General features: G+C 42.3%; 2 protein-coding genes across 4 annotated transcripts; both read right to left on the bottom strand.

Moving 5' to 3' along the window:
• Positions 1-68: 68 nt before the first annotated feature.
• On the bottom strand, positions 69-5766 carry nim1ka (NIM1 serine/threonine protein kinase a). The gene is made up of 6 exons (XM_054774852.1): positions 5426-5766; positions 4864-5223; positions 4673-4785; positions 2520-2641; positions 2262-2408; positions 69-1293 (listed from the first exon to the last, which is right to left on the bottom strand). Exons 2-6 carry the CDS (start codon positions 5151-5153, stop codon positions 538-540), a joined length of 1428 nt encoding a protein of 475 aa, XP_054630827.1. The 5' UTR covers positions 5154-5223; positions 5426-5766; the 3' UTR covers positions 69-537.
• A 7017-nt stretch (positions 5767-12783) lies between these two features.
• znf131 (zinc finger protein 131) lies at positions 12784-16356 on the bottom strand. Of its 3 annotated transcripts, none has more exons than XM_054774851.1 (9): positions 16255-16356; positions 15503-15638; positions 15326-15427; positions 15020-15164; positions 14676-14781; positions 14422-14607; positions 13941-14316; positions 13734-13864; positions 12784-13302 (listed from the first exon to the last, which is right to left on the bottom strand). In XM_054774851.1, the coding sequence occupies exons 2-9, from the start codon at positions 15618-15620 to the stop codon at positions 12790-12792; spliced, it is 1677 nt and encodes a 558-aa protein (XP_054630826.1). In that variant the 5' UTR covers positions 15621-15638; positions 16255-16356; the 3' UTR covers positions 12784-12789. The 3 variants fall into 3 exon arrangements, with proteins under 3 accessions (XP_054630826.1, XP_054630823.1, XP_054630824.1); XM_054774848.1 differs by having other exon boundaries at positions 16217-16327; XM_054774849.1 differs by lacking the exon at positions 16255-16356 and adding an exon at positions 15977-16114.
• Positions 16357-18354: the final 1998 nt, after the last annotated feature.

Below are 18354 nucleotides of genomic sequence, written 5' to 3'. Positions count from 1 at the left end.
TACAACACAAAAGGCACTTTCAAAACAGCTGTTATGCTCAAATAAATACGTTTTTGGTTTCACTCATTTATTGGCTTTTCCATACAGGTCAACCTGAGGAACATCTCACAGAGACATCAGGTGAGATGTGATGATGATGATAAAAATAAAGCTTATCAATGCAGACAATACATATACAGTATGTATATTCAGATGCTTGCCAATGCTACGTTGGCTCTATTATTAGACTCTCTTGTGCTAGTTAGTCAGTTTTAGCTATATAAAGTGTTTTAATAAGAAATCACGCATCGTGTTTTCATACCTCAGTCTCTTTCAAAAGATGAGACAATTCAGCCGGCAGCATTCTCACAGAGACTCATTGTACTTACTAAATGTAAGATATGAAAATAACTGCAGATTTCATCTTCTACATGAGCTAGTGTACCATGATTTTCAACGTAGCCTACTGCTGGACAGAAAAACACTTCTTTTAAATTAAATCAAATCTTGCCTCAGATACACAATATATAAAATCCATATCTAGCGTAGAACGTTAAGTCACAGAATCACGCAGAGTTTGGATGTGTGCTGTAGACTACGGTACACCTTTAAACGTTCCTTTTTAGCCGTTTTTGGTCCAGATGCTTGTGTGACCATCGGCGTGCTCGCCACTGTGCGTCTCTTGTGAGCGCCGTGCAGCAGGATCCTATACACTCCCGTGATGGAGCTCCTGCAGTCCTTTCCTTGGTTGTTTAGGATATGTTCAGAGGTGATTCCAAGCTTCTCCAATGCTGCTGTTACTTCCCTCTCCTCCACCCCCAGCTCAGATGGATCGTTCTCTGCTAGGTGGGACGGGTCCAACTTAAAGGGCTCCATGGGCCGCGGGAAGTCCACATGTCGCAGCCAGTCGCTGCCCATCATCTGCTCTATAGAGCAGCGGTCGGCCGGTAAAGGTTGGAGTATTCCCCGAATCAGCTTCTGGCATGCGTCTGGCAGCCAGGAGGGCAGAATGTAGGCCCCGTCCAGGATGCATCGCTTCAGTTTGGCCACGGTGTCCGCCCTGAACGGCATGGTGCCGGTCACCATGAAGAACACCATCACTCCTAGCGCCCAGATGTCCACAAAGACGCCCACATAGTTCTCGTCGCGGAAGAGCTCGGGAGCAGCGTACGGTGGGGAGCCGCAGAACGTGTTGAGGGTCTCGTCATGGCGGCTCAGGGTGCTGAAGCCAAAGTCGCCCACCTTGATGGAAGAACTGCTGGTGTAGAAGACATTTTCTGCCTTCAGGTCACGGTGGATGATGTTGTTTTCATGCTGGTGAAGAACAAGGACAATCAATATCAAGTACAGCGTACAAAAATATCAAGTTCAAATCCAGAGTCCATCAAAAAAAAAGCTGAAAACCTGTCCTGCACAGCATGTGCACGGTCATATCACACCCCTTTCCTTTCTTTGTTATACTGTATATCTGCAATATGACTTACTGTATTTGCAGCAATTGTCTGAATGTGTATGGCTTTTTTCCCCCACACCACAGCACCCTCTGCTGGATGCGTTTAACACTGCAGGAGTCTGCTGAGAATGTACCATTTTAACTGTGGGGCAGGGGTAAACCACTCTAGTGAAGTAAAAATATTGGCGTGGGTTATGGTGGCAACAGTAGCCCATGTTTTTATTAGGGTTTATTGTGCCTATTGTGCCCTGTGATTGGCTGGCGACTAGTCCAGGGTGTAACCCGCCTGTCGCCCGAAGTCAGCTGGGATAGGCTCCAGCATACCCCCACAACGCTAATGAGGAAAAGCGGCATAGGAGATGGATGGATGGATGTGCCTATTGTGAGATAATTCAAACCTGCAAGAAAAGCCTGGTCATTCCGGCCATCAAGTCTGGTGCTTGTGTGTCTCTCTAAACATTACAGTAATGTTACAAGCACCTGGTGACGAGTGTAGAATACCAGATCTAGTCACATCTTTGAATGAGTCTTCTGAATGCCTTATTTGTATTTTAGCTCATTTTGACATTTTTATGCTTGAAAATGCTTAATTCAGGACAAAAATATGTAAAATTAGCTTAAATATGTGTATTTTTTTTTTACTAATAAAAGGCCATACTCAGCTACCAAACAGCACGACTTATTCATTCATTTTTGAAAAATTGTGATAGAGCGAATCCGCGAAATTTGAAGCACAAACTAGCGAGGTACAACGTAGTGAATTATGCAACTGGAGGAGGTTGCCTTTGGATACGTAACGTATGAGATAAAAGATAAAAATCACACTGACCATGTGTTTAACAGCAGAGAGGATCTGAGCAAAGACAATTTTCCCGTCTGTGTCGGAAAGTTTTCCTTCCGTGGTTATTTTGCTGTAGAGCTCCCCTCCGCCAGCGTACTCCAACACTAGGTGTAACCGTGACAACGTCTCCACCACCTTAGGATTTGGGAGGGGGAGGGGAAGGGGGTGGGGAGAGGTGGCACAACAGATGAGCACAATGTTCTGATGCATCACTAATTCTGAACGAGAGTGTGTGCACCACCACACCTCATAGAGGCGTATGATGTTGGGGTGATGGAGCTTCTCCATGCTGGAGATTTCTCTGGAGAGTAGCCGCTGGGTCTTTTGATCCAGCTTGGTCTTGTCCAGGATCTTTATGGCCACTTTGTCTGGTTGTTGCAGAGAGACGAAAGAGCCATCAGTGGAAATACATTTCATGTATCAAATTCAAAACTGCTTTTTTTAAGTGATTGATGCAGAGGACTCAAATGGGCATTAGGTTTCATATTGTTAAAAGACAAAATAAACAATTTGCACATAACTAGATACTGTAGACTCAAAAGAATGGACACAGGAGAGAACACGAAAGGCAAAGAAAAGCAACAGACTCGGCCCCCTCTTTAGCGTTGATGACGCATCACTGAGGAAAGTGGAGATCTCCAATCAATTTGTCTCTTCAAGGTCAGCAGACAGACAATCATGAGGATCACTCATCCCAACATTTGCTGATGACTTAACTTCTGCAAAAGGACACCTTTGCTAATGTTCCAACTCTGAGCTGACCTGAGGTTTGTCTCGTTCTATTTTGGGATGACAGCAGAACTTCTACAACGGAATGTCCCTGAAGGTTGCACAACTTGGAAAATACGTGTGTATGCAGGACATGATATAAAAGCATTAACGGATAAACTGCACGTGTGTTTTGCTTTATCTTTGGCTTTTGTGTGGCTTTTTTTTTTTTTTGCAACACAAAATAAGGACTCAAAAAAATCATGCGAGGTAAAAAAAATAAAAATAAATTAAAAAAAGAGGAATACACACACTTGCATCACCATAGGTTGTGGTAGAGCGTTTATTTTCTTTTAAGCTTTAGTATTACCAGTGGTGAACTTTTTACAGGTGCGACAAGTAAAAAAGGTCAAAAATGAAGGTGTGAGACTGTGTAGAAAACCCTTTCACATTAAAAAGGAAAACTACTTTTTTTTCTTTTTTTTAATTTTGCCCATCATCCACAATCCCCGTGTCAGACATGAACATGTCTTTCCCTTTACTGTGCGTTCTATAGATATAAAAACAGCTAAAAAGACGCAGCCAAGAATGCAGGTAATGGGAAACACTTCTTCCACCCATAAAGCCTTCTGAAAAAAACTCCAAAAAGCACCAAGAACGCCCCATTTACATATAATGTGACGCGCATATTAACCAAGCTACAGTGATACTTATTAACATTGTTACGCCGATTGAACTACTTTACTGGCGTATTGACACCTTGCCACACCACGCCGGCTAGCTACTAGCTGGCTAGCTTCACTACACACTTGCACACAATGCGTCAAGCCACTACCAAAAAATAACGCTACACATTGGAGCTGCCGCTGTTTTTGTTTTTGAGTTTGGAAAAGTCAACACAAGGTGTACCGTTTGTTTCTATGTTGCTATGTGAAATCAACGCACCCAGGAACAAAGTTGCTAATGCTAGTATATTATACTGTATCATCTCTGTCATGTTAGAGCCATATAAACCATCTCGTGCTCCGAGAAGGTCAGGGACGGGTCTGCTGCTGGTGCCCAGAGTCAGGACTAAACACGGTGAGGCTTCGTTTCAGTTTTTATGCTGCCGAAATCTGGAACAGTCTTCCAGAAGATGTGCGACAATCCTCAACTTTGGCAATGTTCACATCCAAGCTGAAAAAAACAACGCATTTGACAACTGAAAGTATTTTATCTGCACTCTTCATTTACAATAAATATTTTTTTTGTTTGTTTTATGGCATGATTTATGGAATTATATATAACAATTTTAGAATGATTTTATGTTTTTATGGAATTTTATGAAGTGATTTTATCCTTTTCCGTAAAGCACTTTGAATTACCTTGTGCACGAGTAGTGCTCTACAAATAAACTCGCCTTGCCTAATGCTTAAAGGACCAAAATATGACATGTTATCATGAATGCACCTGTTACTACAAAAGTGCACAGAAAAGAGAATGACATGTGTTCATGTTTCATGTATGGATTGTGGATGTTATTCGTCAATGAACAGTTTCATCGTTTTCACATTACTATGAGCAGCGGTTACCTGATTCTACTAAACATGCCTTTAAAGTTCCTAATGGTGCTTTAATGGCAACAGCTTGACCCTGGAACGTATTATTTCTATCCCTTTGTTATTTTGCAATAACATCCTGCAATGCCTTACCTTTGGTGAGTGCATGTATTCCAAGTTTGACATGGGAGAAATTTCCGCAGCCAATCTCTCCTCGAATTTTGTAAAAGCTGATCCTTCTGCCCACTGTAATTTCCCGGACCACCCTGTCACCAAATCACACAACAACCAAAATGTAAGCAAATGCCGTGAGGTCATGTTCCGAATGTTATTTAGCGCTTCACCTATCATCCTGGCACATATCCAGGTTGAGCCTCTCCAGCGGAGTGAGACGGCGGACGGTGGCCCCTTCATCATCGGTGTTGATGTCGGAGCTGTCCTGGGTGCTGCAGCGTGCGTACCTCTGGCCATGGGCCACCCCAGCTGTGGCGGCGACAGAACCGACTGCGAAATCTTCATTAGACTCCCCGGTGTCGACCCCGGAAACAGAGTTGTCTCCTGCTGTGGCTCCCGTTGCCCCGGCCCCCGCTTCGGCCTCCTCTGGGCTGCTCTCTGAGGGGCAGATGGCGGTCATCCTTAGAAGGGACACCCGGGGAGAGGAGGACAGGAGGGGGGCTTAGCTCATGGCTGCTCCCGAGGGTAGACTGCAAACAACGAAAGACCAGCACAATTTTAAAGACAACCCTTTCATGTAAATCCAAGGTGATTTTAATATCAAATGTTTCCTGTCGTATAATAATACAAATATAACACTATAATTACATAGCGAGGATACACAACTGCAACAGTATTACCCTAAAAAATACCACACAGGAAGCCAAACATTTGTAAAGACATTGGCCTCACCTTAAGGTACATGAGCCATCTAGTGGGTGAATTCTGCCGACCATCATAAAAACAAATGGATGTCTTTCAACCACAATGGTCAAAAACTCCTCTCAGGTTTAGGCACATCTTTCATCAACCAAAAAAAACACGCAACGCATTTCTAAGCGTTGAGTGCATCAGCGAAGAAGCCGCAGGGAGTGAGAGCCGTACACACTTAGCTTTCTACTGAAGAGGTCAGTGCAGCCTAAAAATGGGCTCATTTGAGTGGCCAAGGTTTAAATAGAACACAGATTGAAGAGGAGGGTTTAGAGGGGCTGGGCTGGTCGGAGGAGGGGGGCGGTGGAGGTGGAACAGACGATAGTGTCAGGGTGCAGACATTGGCAATAAATCTTAGCATAGATGGCTTGACTTATTTCAATTTGTAATTCATACTTTTGTGGTGTTAGTGTGTGTGGAGGGGGGTGGACACAGATCGTGCAGTTTACATGTGCGCACACGTCCAGCGCAGGCTGAGGTTGCTATGAGAGCCAGAATCAACAAGACATGCATCCTCATCACTCTTTTCCAACCGAGACAAAAGCCCCAACTAACCAGACAGTCCTTGCAACTGTGTGAGGTGAGGTGTGCCTAAAGTTATAATTAGGTGACTATTGTACACAACCACCAGCATGCATGATGGTAATAAACTTCCCTGGAGATGCCAGGAAGTACTTTTTCCCCCCCAATAATGTCGTCAGTCTGTACAGCCTGCAAAGTGGGGGAAATGCATTATAAGTATACAACATATATATATTGATATAAGCGTCTATCCTGATTAATGCAATGCAGCCAGTCACATTGAATTTGACGGTAATGGGGAGGAAACAGTGGTGTTGACAGACGGTACAAGAAGGTAAGAGAGATATTCTCTCATTCATCCCCACATTAAAATGAGCCCATGTTAAGTTAAGTAGGCGGCTGTGAATAAAAAAAAAGTGCTGTCCTGAATATGTCAGCATTGATCTCGGGCAACCTACGAGGACATGCAAAGAGGAAAACAGGCGTGAATACCAGTCTTTTGTGTGTGTAATTGTAAAAGGATGCCATTTCACAATGATGATGTCATATTGGTCTGCACACAGTGCGTGCAGATGAGCAGTAGTTTTTTCCTAGATTGTATTGCGCTTTGCCTCTCCTCAACAACAGGTTGCTTGGCGATGGAGACTGACTGAGCGTGTTTGCCTTTATGTCAGGCTGGGGCGGCGACCATTAGGGAGTGTGTCAAGAAAGAGAGCACACAGTGCCGTGTTTGCACTAGTAAAGGGCTGCATTTAACCTCACGTTAAATACCAGTGTAAGCAGATAGATGGATGAAGACACACAGACACAAACCATCAGCCCTGGAGTATTGTAGCATACGACGCCATTGCGCTTGCCATTTCTATTTAATGAGCCTTGGAAGAACGAAAACAGTGTGTTGGCTAACCTCATCAACCTCCCTCTATTTTCGTCATTTTAATCTGTAGTAAACAGTTAGTGAATTCAAGAAACACACATTAAATGCAAGTGGGATTAAAAGACTTGTAAATGTGTTGAAGTAGACCAAAAAAAAAAAACAAAATCAGCCTACTTCTGGAGATATTGAATAATAAATGAATAACAAGAATGGCCTCCTCAGTAGAGCGTTTCCAGGTTTCACCTTTAGGTTGTAAATATGCAGTTTGCAATGAAATTGCTGCTTGTAGGAGGGGGTAGTAAGGCATCTTCTTTCAATACTTATCTAGTATCACACCTCAGTAAGAATCACTGCATACTCAGTACTATGCAGCAAAATGATAAAAAGTGACCTGCAGTACTAAAAAAAAACAACTATCCAGCTGGAACCATTGTTTGTCATTTCACTGACTGTGCTGGTCCAGAGTTGTATTCTTTGTAATTTACTTTGTTCTTCTCTGGATGTTTGTCCCACATAGAAATGTGGAGCTTTCCAAATTGTTTTGTTGCTGTATGGTTGACTTTTGATCGGAATTTTTTAATTACTAATTTTATTGAGACAGAATGTTTAAAATAAACATGGCACTTTTTCTAGAACCTGTATTGCATACTGTAGTATTTGTCTTATTTTGCGCTAACAGTGCTTATTTGTGAAATGCCTCCAGTGGCATCTCAGTAAAGGAAGCATAATGTGTTTATTCATTACACGACACCTGAAGAGCTACAACCGATATTGGTATCGGGTGATATCGATAGTAAAGCTTTGGTCGGTATATCAAATATTGGTTAGAAAGAGAATATCGAGCATCTCAGATCATTTGTCAACATTTTGTTATTAAGAATTAACCATGATCCACTGGAACATTAAGAAAAAAAAACGCAAACTGCAACTGTGTTTTCATATCATTTGTGTTTGTGTTGCACGGGGCTACCCATTTAGAAAACCAACCAAAGATTTGGGGAAAAAAAAGTGGCATAAAAGATTGTACCGCCATCGTATACCTTGTTGACCCAAATATAAAACGACTTTTCCCAAGATTCTCATCTCCCCAAGTCACTGGTGGGTGTGAGTGTCAGGAAAAAAAGCTTAAACTCGCTTGAGTTTGAGTTGAGGGAGCCGTTTGGCACCACTTGTTGGTTTACATGTAAAACTCTCTAGATGCGAATATAAGACGACCTGTCTTTTTCAGACTTTTTTTTCCTAAGGAAACAATATGATCCTATATATTGGTGTCAATATAAGAAGAAAAATGGAATGTACTGTAGACCAGAAAGTGATCTGTGTTTTAGTCTTTATGCCAGATAACTTTCACGGGGTGCAAACACTTTGAATTTGTTGGAAGGTTTCCAACATTGTATTGTGTAACTTCTCATGTGACTGTCAATGGCATTGCTGCAGTAACCGAACGTATCTTTAAAGCTGAAGAAGGCAAATAAGATACAGTGGAACCTCGGTTAGGATGTCTTTCGGTTAAAGTCCACAATTTTGCCTCGGCTTGCATGCGTGACTTTATTAGAAGTTCCACATTGTCTTTACCTCTGATGAGGCGGCTGTAAAATGACACCTCATGATCACTAACAGTCCATCATTCATCGGCCCCCAATAGCAGCTCAGAAAAAGCCAACTGGTGGGTCCTTACTCACCAGACATTTGCTGATTTGTCTGAGGATCCCGGAGGAGGGTTTGCGCTCTGGTGCTGAACACGCTGCTGGCATCAGCAGCCTCTTCACACACACTCCACCAATGGAAAACACTAGAGCCCATCCGGCGCAGCTGCGGATCAAAAATAAGTCACTATTTCCATCCAGAACACAATTTGTATCATTTGTCTTTTGCTCTGCTGTTTTTCCACCCCTTCTTTACACTGCCTCAATTGGAGCCGTCGCTGTCTGTTTTCCGCCTATGCTTTGCACCCATTCCGCCATTTTCACCGCAGGCATGACAAGAAAACACATTCAGACGCTGAATAAGTGCGCTCGTGTAAATACAGACACAAAAGTAGCAGTGCGCACATGCGGGAGTCTGTCTCCCAGACAAAGCTGGTGGGTGTGTTAATTGAGATGCGAGGTTGACAAGGATTAAGAGCTCAGCCGAGCAACAATGGAGACTGCGGCCCCCTCTGGAATCCATAGGGGAAATATGTCAGAGTTGCACACCTTTGTAACAAGCAGATAATGGAATATACTGCAGGTACAAGGTTGTGTCATATGACTTTTGTTAGTATGCACCACATGCGGTATGCAACAGGTTTCATAACGCCTCATATTACAGGTGAACCTGCGAGTGCGGGATCATGCATCCTGGACACCCTCTGTCAATTGAAAAGCATGTTATGCATTTCAAAGAGGTCGCCATCAAACAAACAGCACCACCAAGCACAATAAACCATGTGCTCTGACTAATTGGCCATCAAAAGCATAAAAATCACATTTCATTCAGGCGGACATCAACGGCTGCCGAAAGGGGGCTATTTTTTGCTTTAAAAAAATATGGAAATGTATTCAAGATCTAATTCAGGCATTTTCTGTAGGGAATTAACACAATTACAAAAGGGCTTAATGTATCCGTCTCACAGGAAAACTCTACCTAAGTACTGTATATATAAATCTGTTTAATATGGCACAATTTACTTTTGCCATTTCACTAAACAAAACAGCATTCTCGGCGTTGTGGCAAAAAAATTAAGTATTGAATACTGTAGTGAGGCACGATAAGCTATTATGATAAATTGTGATGGCACATACTTGTAATTGAGGCTGTAATATTTAATATACACACACACACAAAGTATACAGTATATTATTAATTTCCCTTCCAGGATTAAGTACATCTATCCATCTGTAGCAGGGATCTTCAACCTGTTTTACAATTTTGCCAAAAAAAACCCAAAGGTGTGCCACTCCTATATGATAGGCACCCATTTCTACAGTATCTATTGTACAGAAAACTGCGTCAATAATGACTATTCTTCTACAGTGGCAGAGCTACGGGGTGGCCGTGGCCGCCCTTAGTCACTCTTCGGCCACCCCAGTGGCCGCCCCCATGGCTGTGGGACAATTTGGACAAAAGCGGCTGTGTGGTGCAGGACATTAGTTCAGCCTAAATGCCATGTCCGTTTGGATGCATTTCACTGCAGCACACAATCTTCCGTTGGAGAGCAGAAGAGAGCTGCCTATTTTGTGGAGGAGCTGTCGATAAAACCGCGACTTGGATGAACTGCAAGCGGTAGGTACATTTTCCATGATTACTTTGGTCGGTTCCGGTCAAGTTTTCTCACTATGTTCACTTTGACTTAAATTCTGAAGCGCTATTCAGCACATACATCTGATAACATTGTAAGCAAGTGGGCATGTAAACCAAGGAGTCTTGAGTTACAATAGGAGTGCCAATAGACATCCACTTCCATATTATGCCCTGCGTGGGTTTGGCCGCCATGATGGTGAGCAGAATCCAGAAACTATGCATTGAAAACCTGTCCTCGCCACACTGCTCAGCTACTAATTCCTCTAACAGACTGTCCAAAAGCAGTGGCGGAGCTACGGGGTTGCAGTGGTGGCTGTGGACGCCCCTGGTCACTCTCCGGCAACCTCACTGGCCATGTAGACCAGGGGTCCCCAACCACTGGGCTGTGGCCCAGTACCGCTCCATGGGTGGGGCCGAACCAGACCGCGGGAAGCTTTCAGGTTAAAAAACACTTGTAAATAACTACATCAAATTTTATGTAAACGCATATCAATTTCAGAAATACGGGTCATTATTTTATTTTAAAAAATATACAGTTACAAATCCCATAGTTTTGGAATTTATATGTTTGTTGTATGCGGCGACCCGTCCCACTTTGTTCGACGGTCCCTGACCGCACCATCGTGCATGTGCTAACACACACACTACTTTACTGTACTTTCACAGTTTTTCTTTCACATCATAATTGGTCTCAAACATTGATTCTATGTGGGAATGCATAAACGTAAATTTCGATGACTTATTGAGTGCTAATGTGCATATTTGTCTCAAGTCAATTCATGCTAGCACACTGCCTTTTACCACACACGTCAAACAGCGAAGTAATAATCTACTAATAATCTAATAAAAGTAATAAACTCCAGGCTTGTACTGGTGGATGGTGGGTCCTAATTCATTTTGTGCTTTAAATTTGATGTTGTTCATGTCTTAGTTTTACACAATACATAATAAATAAGATAAATTAGATCGCTTTACAGTACAAACTCCCCCTCGTCCGCGGGAGATTTGTGGGAACACAAGCCGGGCCGTGAGTCAAAAAAAAGTTGGGGACCACTCATCTAGACAATTCAGGTGTCAACTCATTGCCACCCCAATGTGAGTAATGGTCCAATGAAAAATGTCTGGCTCCGCCACTGTTCTTATGCTTTAACAAACATATTGACCCTTTCTACTCATGTTAAACAAAATAAAACTAGTTATTTCTTCCAAAAGTAAACTTGAAAGGGTAGTTTCATTAGTCGCCATTGAAAAAAAAAAGTGTCAATACAGTAATATCATCAAATAGGACCGTGTAAAAATGTACCTTCATAAAATTAGCAGCGTTTGTGTTTTCCTCGGTATATTTCCACCACTGTGGTCTCTAAAAGGATAAAAGAGAAAGAAGAAGGTCATAGTGGATGCTCCAGCCTCCAGAGAGCAACAGGTGCTGGATACAAACTGTTAGCCAGCTAGCTAAGACGCTAGTATTTGAATCACAGTAAACCCTAATTTGATTAGCGTGTCAGGTGATGCTGCGCCAATTTGAAGTCAACAGTCAAACTAGCAAGGAACAAAAACAGACCTCTATAGAACTATAAACTTTCAAATATATAGGTTTTATCTAAATGGAGAGCATAGACGTGTCGTCTAGTCAAGGTACATCACTAACGTGATTTAACTGCGTCCATTGGCTGCTGGCAACTGGGGAAAGCGACCATTCACCGTAAAACCACTATGTTTTACTCACACAGAGATGTTTGCAGTAGTTCTCGAATAAGTGCTTACCTTAAAAGAGGTGTTGGGGGAAAGAGACAAAATTCCTTCTAGAAACATCTTTCCCTGCGGTCGGTGACATTGACGCTGCAGCCGCAAAGGCTACCAGGTTGATTGCGTTGTCAAGGGGAAATTGAGTGGTAGGCGAATCGGCCAATCAGCTCCCGTTTCGGGGTTGCTTCTTTGGGCTTTACAACCAATGAGGAGACAGAATCACACCAGCTACAGCACCGTCAACCAACCACACCTGGACCTTAAAAAAAAACAAAAAACACTATAATCATGCTTTGTTGTGTTTGCTCCACATTTTAATCAAATACTGCATAATGCATTACTTACCTGCAAAACATTGCTTCCACATCAATGGTCAATCAAATTGTCTCCTGTTCACAAAGCTACACTACATTTTAAGTGGTTAATAAGGTAAACATTAGCATCACCACTTCAATGTATTAAATGTTTGACAAATGCAAAAAATATAGATTTCCTTATAACAAGGAAAATAACATGAGAGTTTATTCTGTAAACAGTTTATTCTTGTTATCTTTCCTACAAAAATGCATTCATGGTTGGTCAAACTGTAACATTACTACTACCAAGCACTACCAGGTGTTATGTGTTAGTTTTAATGCGAGAAGCAACATTGAGCCAAATGAAAAATGATAGAAAACTGATTGAAAAATGTACTTGATCACTGAAGGCTCAACTTAAATACTGTATGTGATATTACAGGCTTAAAATAAATATTCCTTATATGGCAAATACACATCTCTGTCCATTTATCAGAGTTCAGGGAATGAGAGTGTTGACTGATAAAAAAACAATAAACAAAAACAAAAAATATTTGGATCATGTTTGGTATCCTTCATGCAGTCTTCGGTTCTCAAAGTGCATCTCATCTGATGCACTTGGTTCATACAACCACCGCATGTATTGTTTCCTCCACGTTCATCACGTCGCCCTCCACCTCTACTTCCACCTGAGGGATGATCTGCGGTTGTACGTCGCTGGAGGATAGGCGCACCACCTGGATCTGCACGCCGGCCTGCTTCAGTCTCTCCATGTCCTCCTCGCACATCTCGGCCACGCCCCCATCCTCCACCACAACCGTGGTGGCCTCTTCCATCTCCATCACTTCTATGGGGTCCACTGTGACATGTTCCACCTGGATGCCGTCGTCCAGCAGCACTGTTTCAGTCGCCTCAATGTTCTGCGTGGCGATGGTCAGCCCTGTGGTGTCGGCGACCACCAGCTCTTGGGGCGACTTGTTGTCCTCGATGGAGTGAATGTCCTTGAGGTGGGCCTTCAGCTCTTTAGAGTCAGTGAACCACACGTCGCACATTGTGCAATGATTGGGCTTATCTCCAGTGTGGCTCACTAGATGGTCTTTGAATTGGTCCCAGCTGTTGAATACGCTGCTGCACACCTGGAGAGGGAGGAGAACAGTAAAAGGCACTTTTCTACAACTCCGGAGCTGTCAAAACACTAGAAACTAGTCAAACATTGTTATATTTTTAATTAAGAGTAGTTTTGGTGACTTACTGCCATCATGTGGTTATAGTCCTGTAGCACAGTTTGTTTTATTTACTAGACCAGATTAATATAAATTAAAAACATCCTGTTTGCTTGCATTTGACCATTTAAAATCACTAAGATTTATACATTCTTTCCTGAGCAAATAAATAAAATCCACACTTCAAATGTGTAGAAATCTGTCAAGTAGTTTCTGCGTAATGCTGCTAACGAACAAAAAAAATACAAAGAAAACATTGACAAAAAAAATTAAGTTGTGTTTACTACACGAATATACAAAACACACGACCCCCTTCTTTACTCTTATGAGCTATCTGATTCTACCTGGCATTCATAGAGTTTCTTGCGTCCTTTCTTGGCCCCAGCCCCGTTCTGACAGGCCGCCATATGGCACTTCAGTGTGCTGTTCCTTGCAAATCTTTCATGGCAGTCTGGACACTCGTATGGCTTTTCACCTACAGAAAAGACATAAAAAGGTGAGCTGTAGTTTTTGAGAAGACTAAAACACAGACAGCTTCATTCTTGTCTCACCAGTATGCTTTCGCAGATGCTCCTTAAAATGTCCAAAGTGGTCGAAGTGCTTCTTGCAGTACTCACAAACATGCACTCTCTTTTGGGATTTCTGGTGCTGGGCCAGCTCCTCTGCGTCAAAATGGAACGAGCTCAAGTGCTGATTCAGAGCGCCCTCCCGCGTGTAGCCTTTGCCGCAGTGGCTGCACACGTGCTGCTTTTTCAGCATGCCCAGGTGCGTTTTCAGGTGCTGCTTGAGATGGTAGTACAGCTTGAAGCTGCGGTCACACTTGCTACAGCGGAACGTGTTGTCCACTTGGGAAATCTGGACCTCCACCACCTCTACATTTTCAATCACTTTAGAAGCTGTCACTGTTTCTTCCTGATAGAGGACTTCCTGCACAAACACAGACAAAACCATTCACACTCTAAGTCTTGGTTGCATTGATAAGACAAGTAATTAATGTAACTACAATCTACTGCACAATAAAGATCAATGTACCTCTTCAATGTCTCCCTTCTTGATTACTTGCAGTGAAGGCTGCCCCTGCTGGTACTTGCTGGTTATGTCCGCAAGCAGCGCCAGGGCAGAGTCGTTTGACTGAGCGCTCTTTGCCACATCGACCACCTCCTCCAGTCCCGAGTCCTCCACCTCAACGGCACCTTCCCCAATCATTTCTATCTCCACCTGTTGGACATATTCAGATAAGACGTTTGAGGAAGGCCCTGCTTTGTATTGACAACAAACATACGAACCTGTTCCCCTTCAGCTTTGGGCAGGGTTTCTGTGATGACATAAGATGTCTCAGTAATCTTTCTTTTTCTACTGTTGCTCTTTTCCGTTACAGAAGTCTCACTGATCCTGAAATAAAAGCATGTAATTAATGAGGGGCTGTCTACTTGAATAAACAACCGCCTAGGAAATAATAGGAAAACTGGCTTCCTCCAATAAACCTCATAAAGAAAATGTTGCCTGGTACTCTCTGCAGTTAAGTAGATAAATGCCTCAGGCCACAATAGGACAACATATGGTAATTTAATTGTGAAAACAAAAGCCTGTCAAGGATTGACGTAGCGACGGCTTCAATTAAGAGTCTCACTTGTTGCTGAGGGCCTTGATGGCTTCCTGCATCTGGAGGTATTCGGCAGCTTTCCACACATCGTAGGCTTCTTCTTTTCCCGCCACGACTAACGTGGCGGTGTACGTGAACTCCATCAGTTGTCGAAAGGCCATGTTGCTCACCCCTGAAGTGACGGACAAAGCCGGAGTGGTGAGACTGTCAGCAATAAGAAACAAACACAAGATTTGCCTACCCTATAACTACTGGGTTTCCTCAAATAGTGGCATCTGCCCTAACACACACTGTACCTCATATTAATAAACTTCATTAACAGAATTCTAGTACCTTCAATCTCCACCAAAGGCTCCTGGGTAAAATCCTGGAAGAATTTGTGGAAGAACTGGCTGCATGCTGCCAACACTGCTTTATGTGCTCTGAACTGGTGGCCTACCAAGAGGAAACACACTTGTTTGGAACCTCACTGGCGCAACACATTTACATTTACTATATGGTCCAACCTACCATCTACAATCAAAGTAATGTCTGTGAACTGGTCCAACTGCCGCTGTTCGTTGAGTTTGTCCATCATGACTTTGTAATGAGCAGGGAACTCACTGCCTCCTATTACTTCAGCCGCCATGATCCACCTGATTCTTTCCTATAACGACCAGAAGACGGTGTATTTGTGAGGCATAGCAAACACAAATAAGGCTGTGTGGTCATTTCTGCATGGAAACTGCAGGAACAACTGATATTGAAGTGAGGAAATTAAAGAGGAAGAAATCCAAATGAAGGTCCATCGTTAACAGGTCGTACAGTATGAATCTTGATGTTAAATAGATTAAAAATAGACACATCAAAAGCTTGCACATTGTGACTGAGGCTACAAGTCTCACTAGCTATGATCCGACATATTTGTTTGCTAGTTGACTTCCATGTTAGCATGCACCAAAGTGACACATAAAAAAACACCCGGTTTCCCCAAACTTCACTTACCGGCGTCAAATATGTCTATGCAATCATTGATGTTATTCACCGTGTTAAAAGTAAACATAGGAGGGCACCTAAGTGCTGCACATAACGTTAACGGGCCCCTTAGCATGCTCGCCATTTCGTGTTTGACAATCAACATTACGTCATCAAACCGCGCATTAAAATACACTTTTTCCCGGGCAGCTTTTCTGATTGAAAGCGCCGCGGGTCAAAACACACGACGAAAAGCGTCGGATAGCATACCTGGAAGTGGTTAAGAGTTGTTCAGAGGGTCGTTTTACCGTGATATTTCCTTCGACGTATGTAGCGCTGGCTGTGCTTGTCTCGCCGCTTTGAAAGGGCGGTCGTTCAACGCTCAGGCCTCAAACTCCCACAATCCTTTGCGAATTAAAGGACGCCTCTCCGCCCGTTGCTTAGTGACAGCGGACTGACAAATTTGATCAAATATAAAATGTATTAAATCAACACATTATATGACGTAAATAAGCATACGAATCTATCAAACTAATGCATTTCTGATAGTGGCAATCGAAACAATATACAATTGTGACAATATATTTGTAAAGACATGAATTAATGCAGGCTTTTATCGTTCGCGTCCATTCAGTTAAAAAAAAAAAAAAACTGTAAGCATAGGAAATAATGTAAATGACGAAACACAAATGTAACAACACAAAATGGTACATTTAAAGTCAAACGTCCCAAGAGTGGCGCATTTTATGGAAAAAAAACACCCTCAAAAGTCAAAGAAAACGTCCGCACAAGCATACCAGGCAGTCATGCTACATTGGGAAAGTGCTATGATTACAGGTGCGGATTTAGAGGGGGGTGTGGGGAGTGTACACCCTCCCGTTTTGAGGCACCCACGATTTTTTTTGCCTGATTCTGATGTATGTCCATAGGGACATGCATCTGACATGCATCTGAATTATGGGCGCGTGGTGGACGCATATGCCAGAATACAACCGAGACGCATGCTATTCCTGAACCCACTGTCAGGCTGATAATTTACATCTCAGGTGGAGGTGCAAAATAAAGGTTCTGGCATCATGACTATAAGGAAAACTGTTGTCTATTCTCAATGAAAATTAAACAGAAAAGCGATCCCCAGTGACATAAAATTATACTCAAATCCTCGGAATTCACAGCTGCTTCAAATTGGAAAATATTTCAGGAAATTGAGCTAAAATGGGTTTCTCCTAGTACCGGTAATTTTATAAATAGAATGTTTTGGCTTAAACGATATATTCCAAGGATAAAAATAACAACAAACTCTTGAAATTAGGGACATAAAATTGGCCTCAGATATCACCAGATTGCAGGAAATGAGGTCTAATTTGAAAAAAATTTCCATTTCCAGCACCTCGGCTTACAGCCTCGGGCACACCCCCCCTTTTCAAAAGATCCGCCCCTGATGACAACCATAGACTCAAAAAAGGAACTAACTGCGACATGGCTTCACAGTACAACATGATCAATACAGTTCAATGTCAACTTAATCAATTGTATCCATTCCAGACTCAAACTGTCATCAACTGGACAAGTCTGTCTTTGCTTTGTCTTTGGCTTGTCTTTTTGTGATTCCACCACAGAAAAATACCAGTGATGGCAAATGGGAAAAGTGTAACACTTTGATGATTAATGATCCTAAAATGCTACATTAAATATCAACTGGAGCGCTAATATGAAGGTTCTACAGTTGCACTGTAAACTATTCAACCCCATTGCAAATTACATCTATTTTCACAATGTAAAAACTTTTAATAGATCATCAATTTTCAACAATATTCTCACCGTGTGTTCAGCTATTGTTCTCTTGTTGCAAACTACTACAAGGTTCTAAACTTTGCAAATACTCAGAATTAATGAGTGTTTTTTTTCATTTTGAGGGCAATTTTCAAACTTTAACCATGGAGGTGATATTTGAAGTAACATTTTAAGATGATTCACCGTCATACAAGTCTTGAAAAAGGGTAATCACTATAGAAATTAAACTAAAATAAAGAAAGTTACTTTGAAGATGTGTGACAGACAGGAAGAGGCAACCCCGTTCCTATGCCGCAGGAAGTCATTTACAAGTCTATGGTTACACGTTTCCTCTTTGCCATCACTGGCACTGTTCTGTGGTGGTGACACAAATGATGCACAGAAAAAAACTATTTTTTTGTCAGTGATACTTAAAAACAAAAAGCTGTGAATTGTAAGTCTATAATACTCATTGAATAACATAGTGGTAATACTGTACTATCACTTTGTACCTCGAGAGGCGATTGTAAGTCACACAGCCCTCAATCATACAGTCATTAATTGAAACATGCATCACTTTGAAGCTCTTTAAATGTGCCTTTCCCACAAAACAAGTGTTACATGTGAAAAGCTCA

This window comes from Dunckerocampus dactyliophorus, chromosome 4 (genome assembly GCF_027744805.1).
Source record: "Dunckerocampus dactyliophorus isolate RoL2022-P2 chromosome 4, RoL_Ddac_1.1, whole genome shotgun sequence".
NCBI classification, from domain to species: domain Eukaryota; kingdom Metazoa; phylum Chordata; class Actinopteri; order Syngnathiformes; family Syngnathidae; genus Dunckerocampus; species Dunckerocampus dactyliophorus.
Note: the sequence above shows the minus strand (reverse complement) of the source record. Positions and strands in the feature narration are given on the sequence as shown.

Bases quoted from the DNA above. Each gene is read 5' to 3' on its own strand.
- nim1ka (XM_054774852.1), bottom strand. From the start codon at position 5,153: ATGACCGCCATCTGCCCCTCAGAGAGCAGCCCAGAGGAGGCCGAAGCG. The intron at 2,642-4,672 runs GTAAGGCATTGC...TGCAACAACCAG, and splicing joins AATACATGCACTCACCAAAG to ACAAAGTGGCCATAAAGATC. The intron at 2,409-2,519 runs GTGTGGTGGTGC...CCAAATCCTAAG, and splicing joins ACATCATACGCCTCTATGAG to GTGGTGGAGACGTTGTCACG.
- znf131 (XM_054774851.1), bottom strand. From the start codon at position 15,620: ATGGCGGCTGAAGTAATAGGAGGCAGTGAGTTCCCTGCTCATTACAAA. The intron at 14,782-15,019 runs GTGAGACTCTTA...CTTTTATTTCAG, and splicing joins ATCAAGGCCCTCAGCAACAA to GATCAGTGAGACTTCTGTAA. The intron at 14,608-14,675 runs GTTCGTATGTTT...TATGTCCAACAG, and splicing joins CCAAAGCTGAAGGGGAACAG to GTGGAGATAGAAATGATTGG.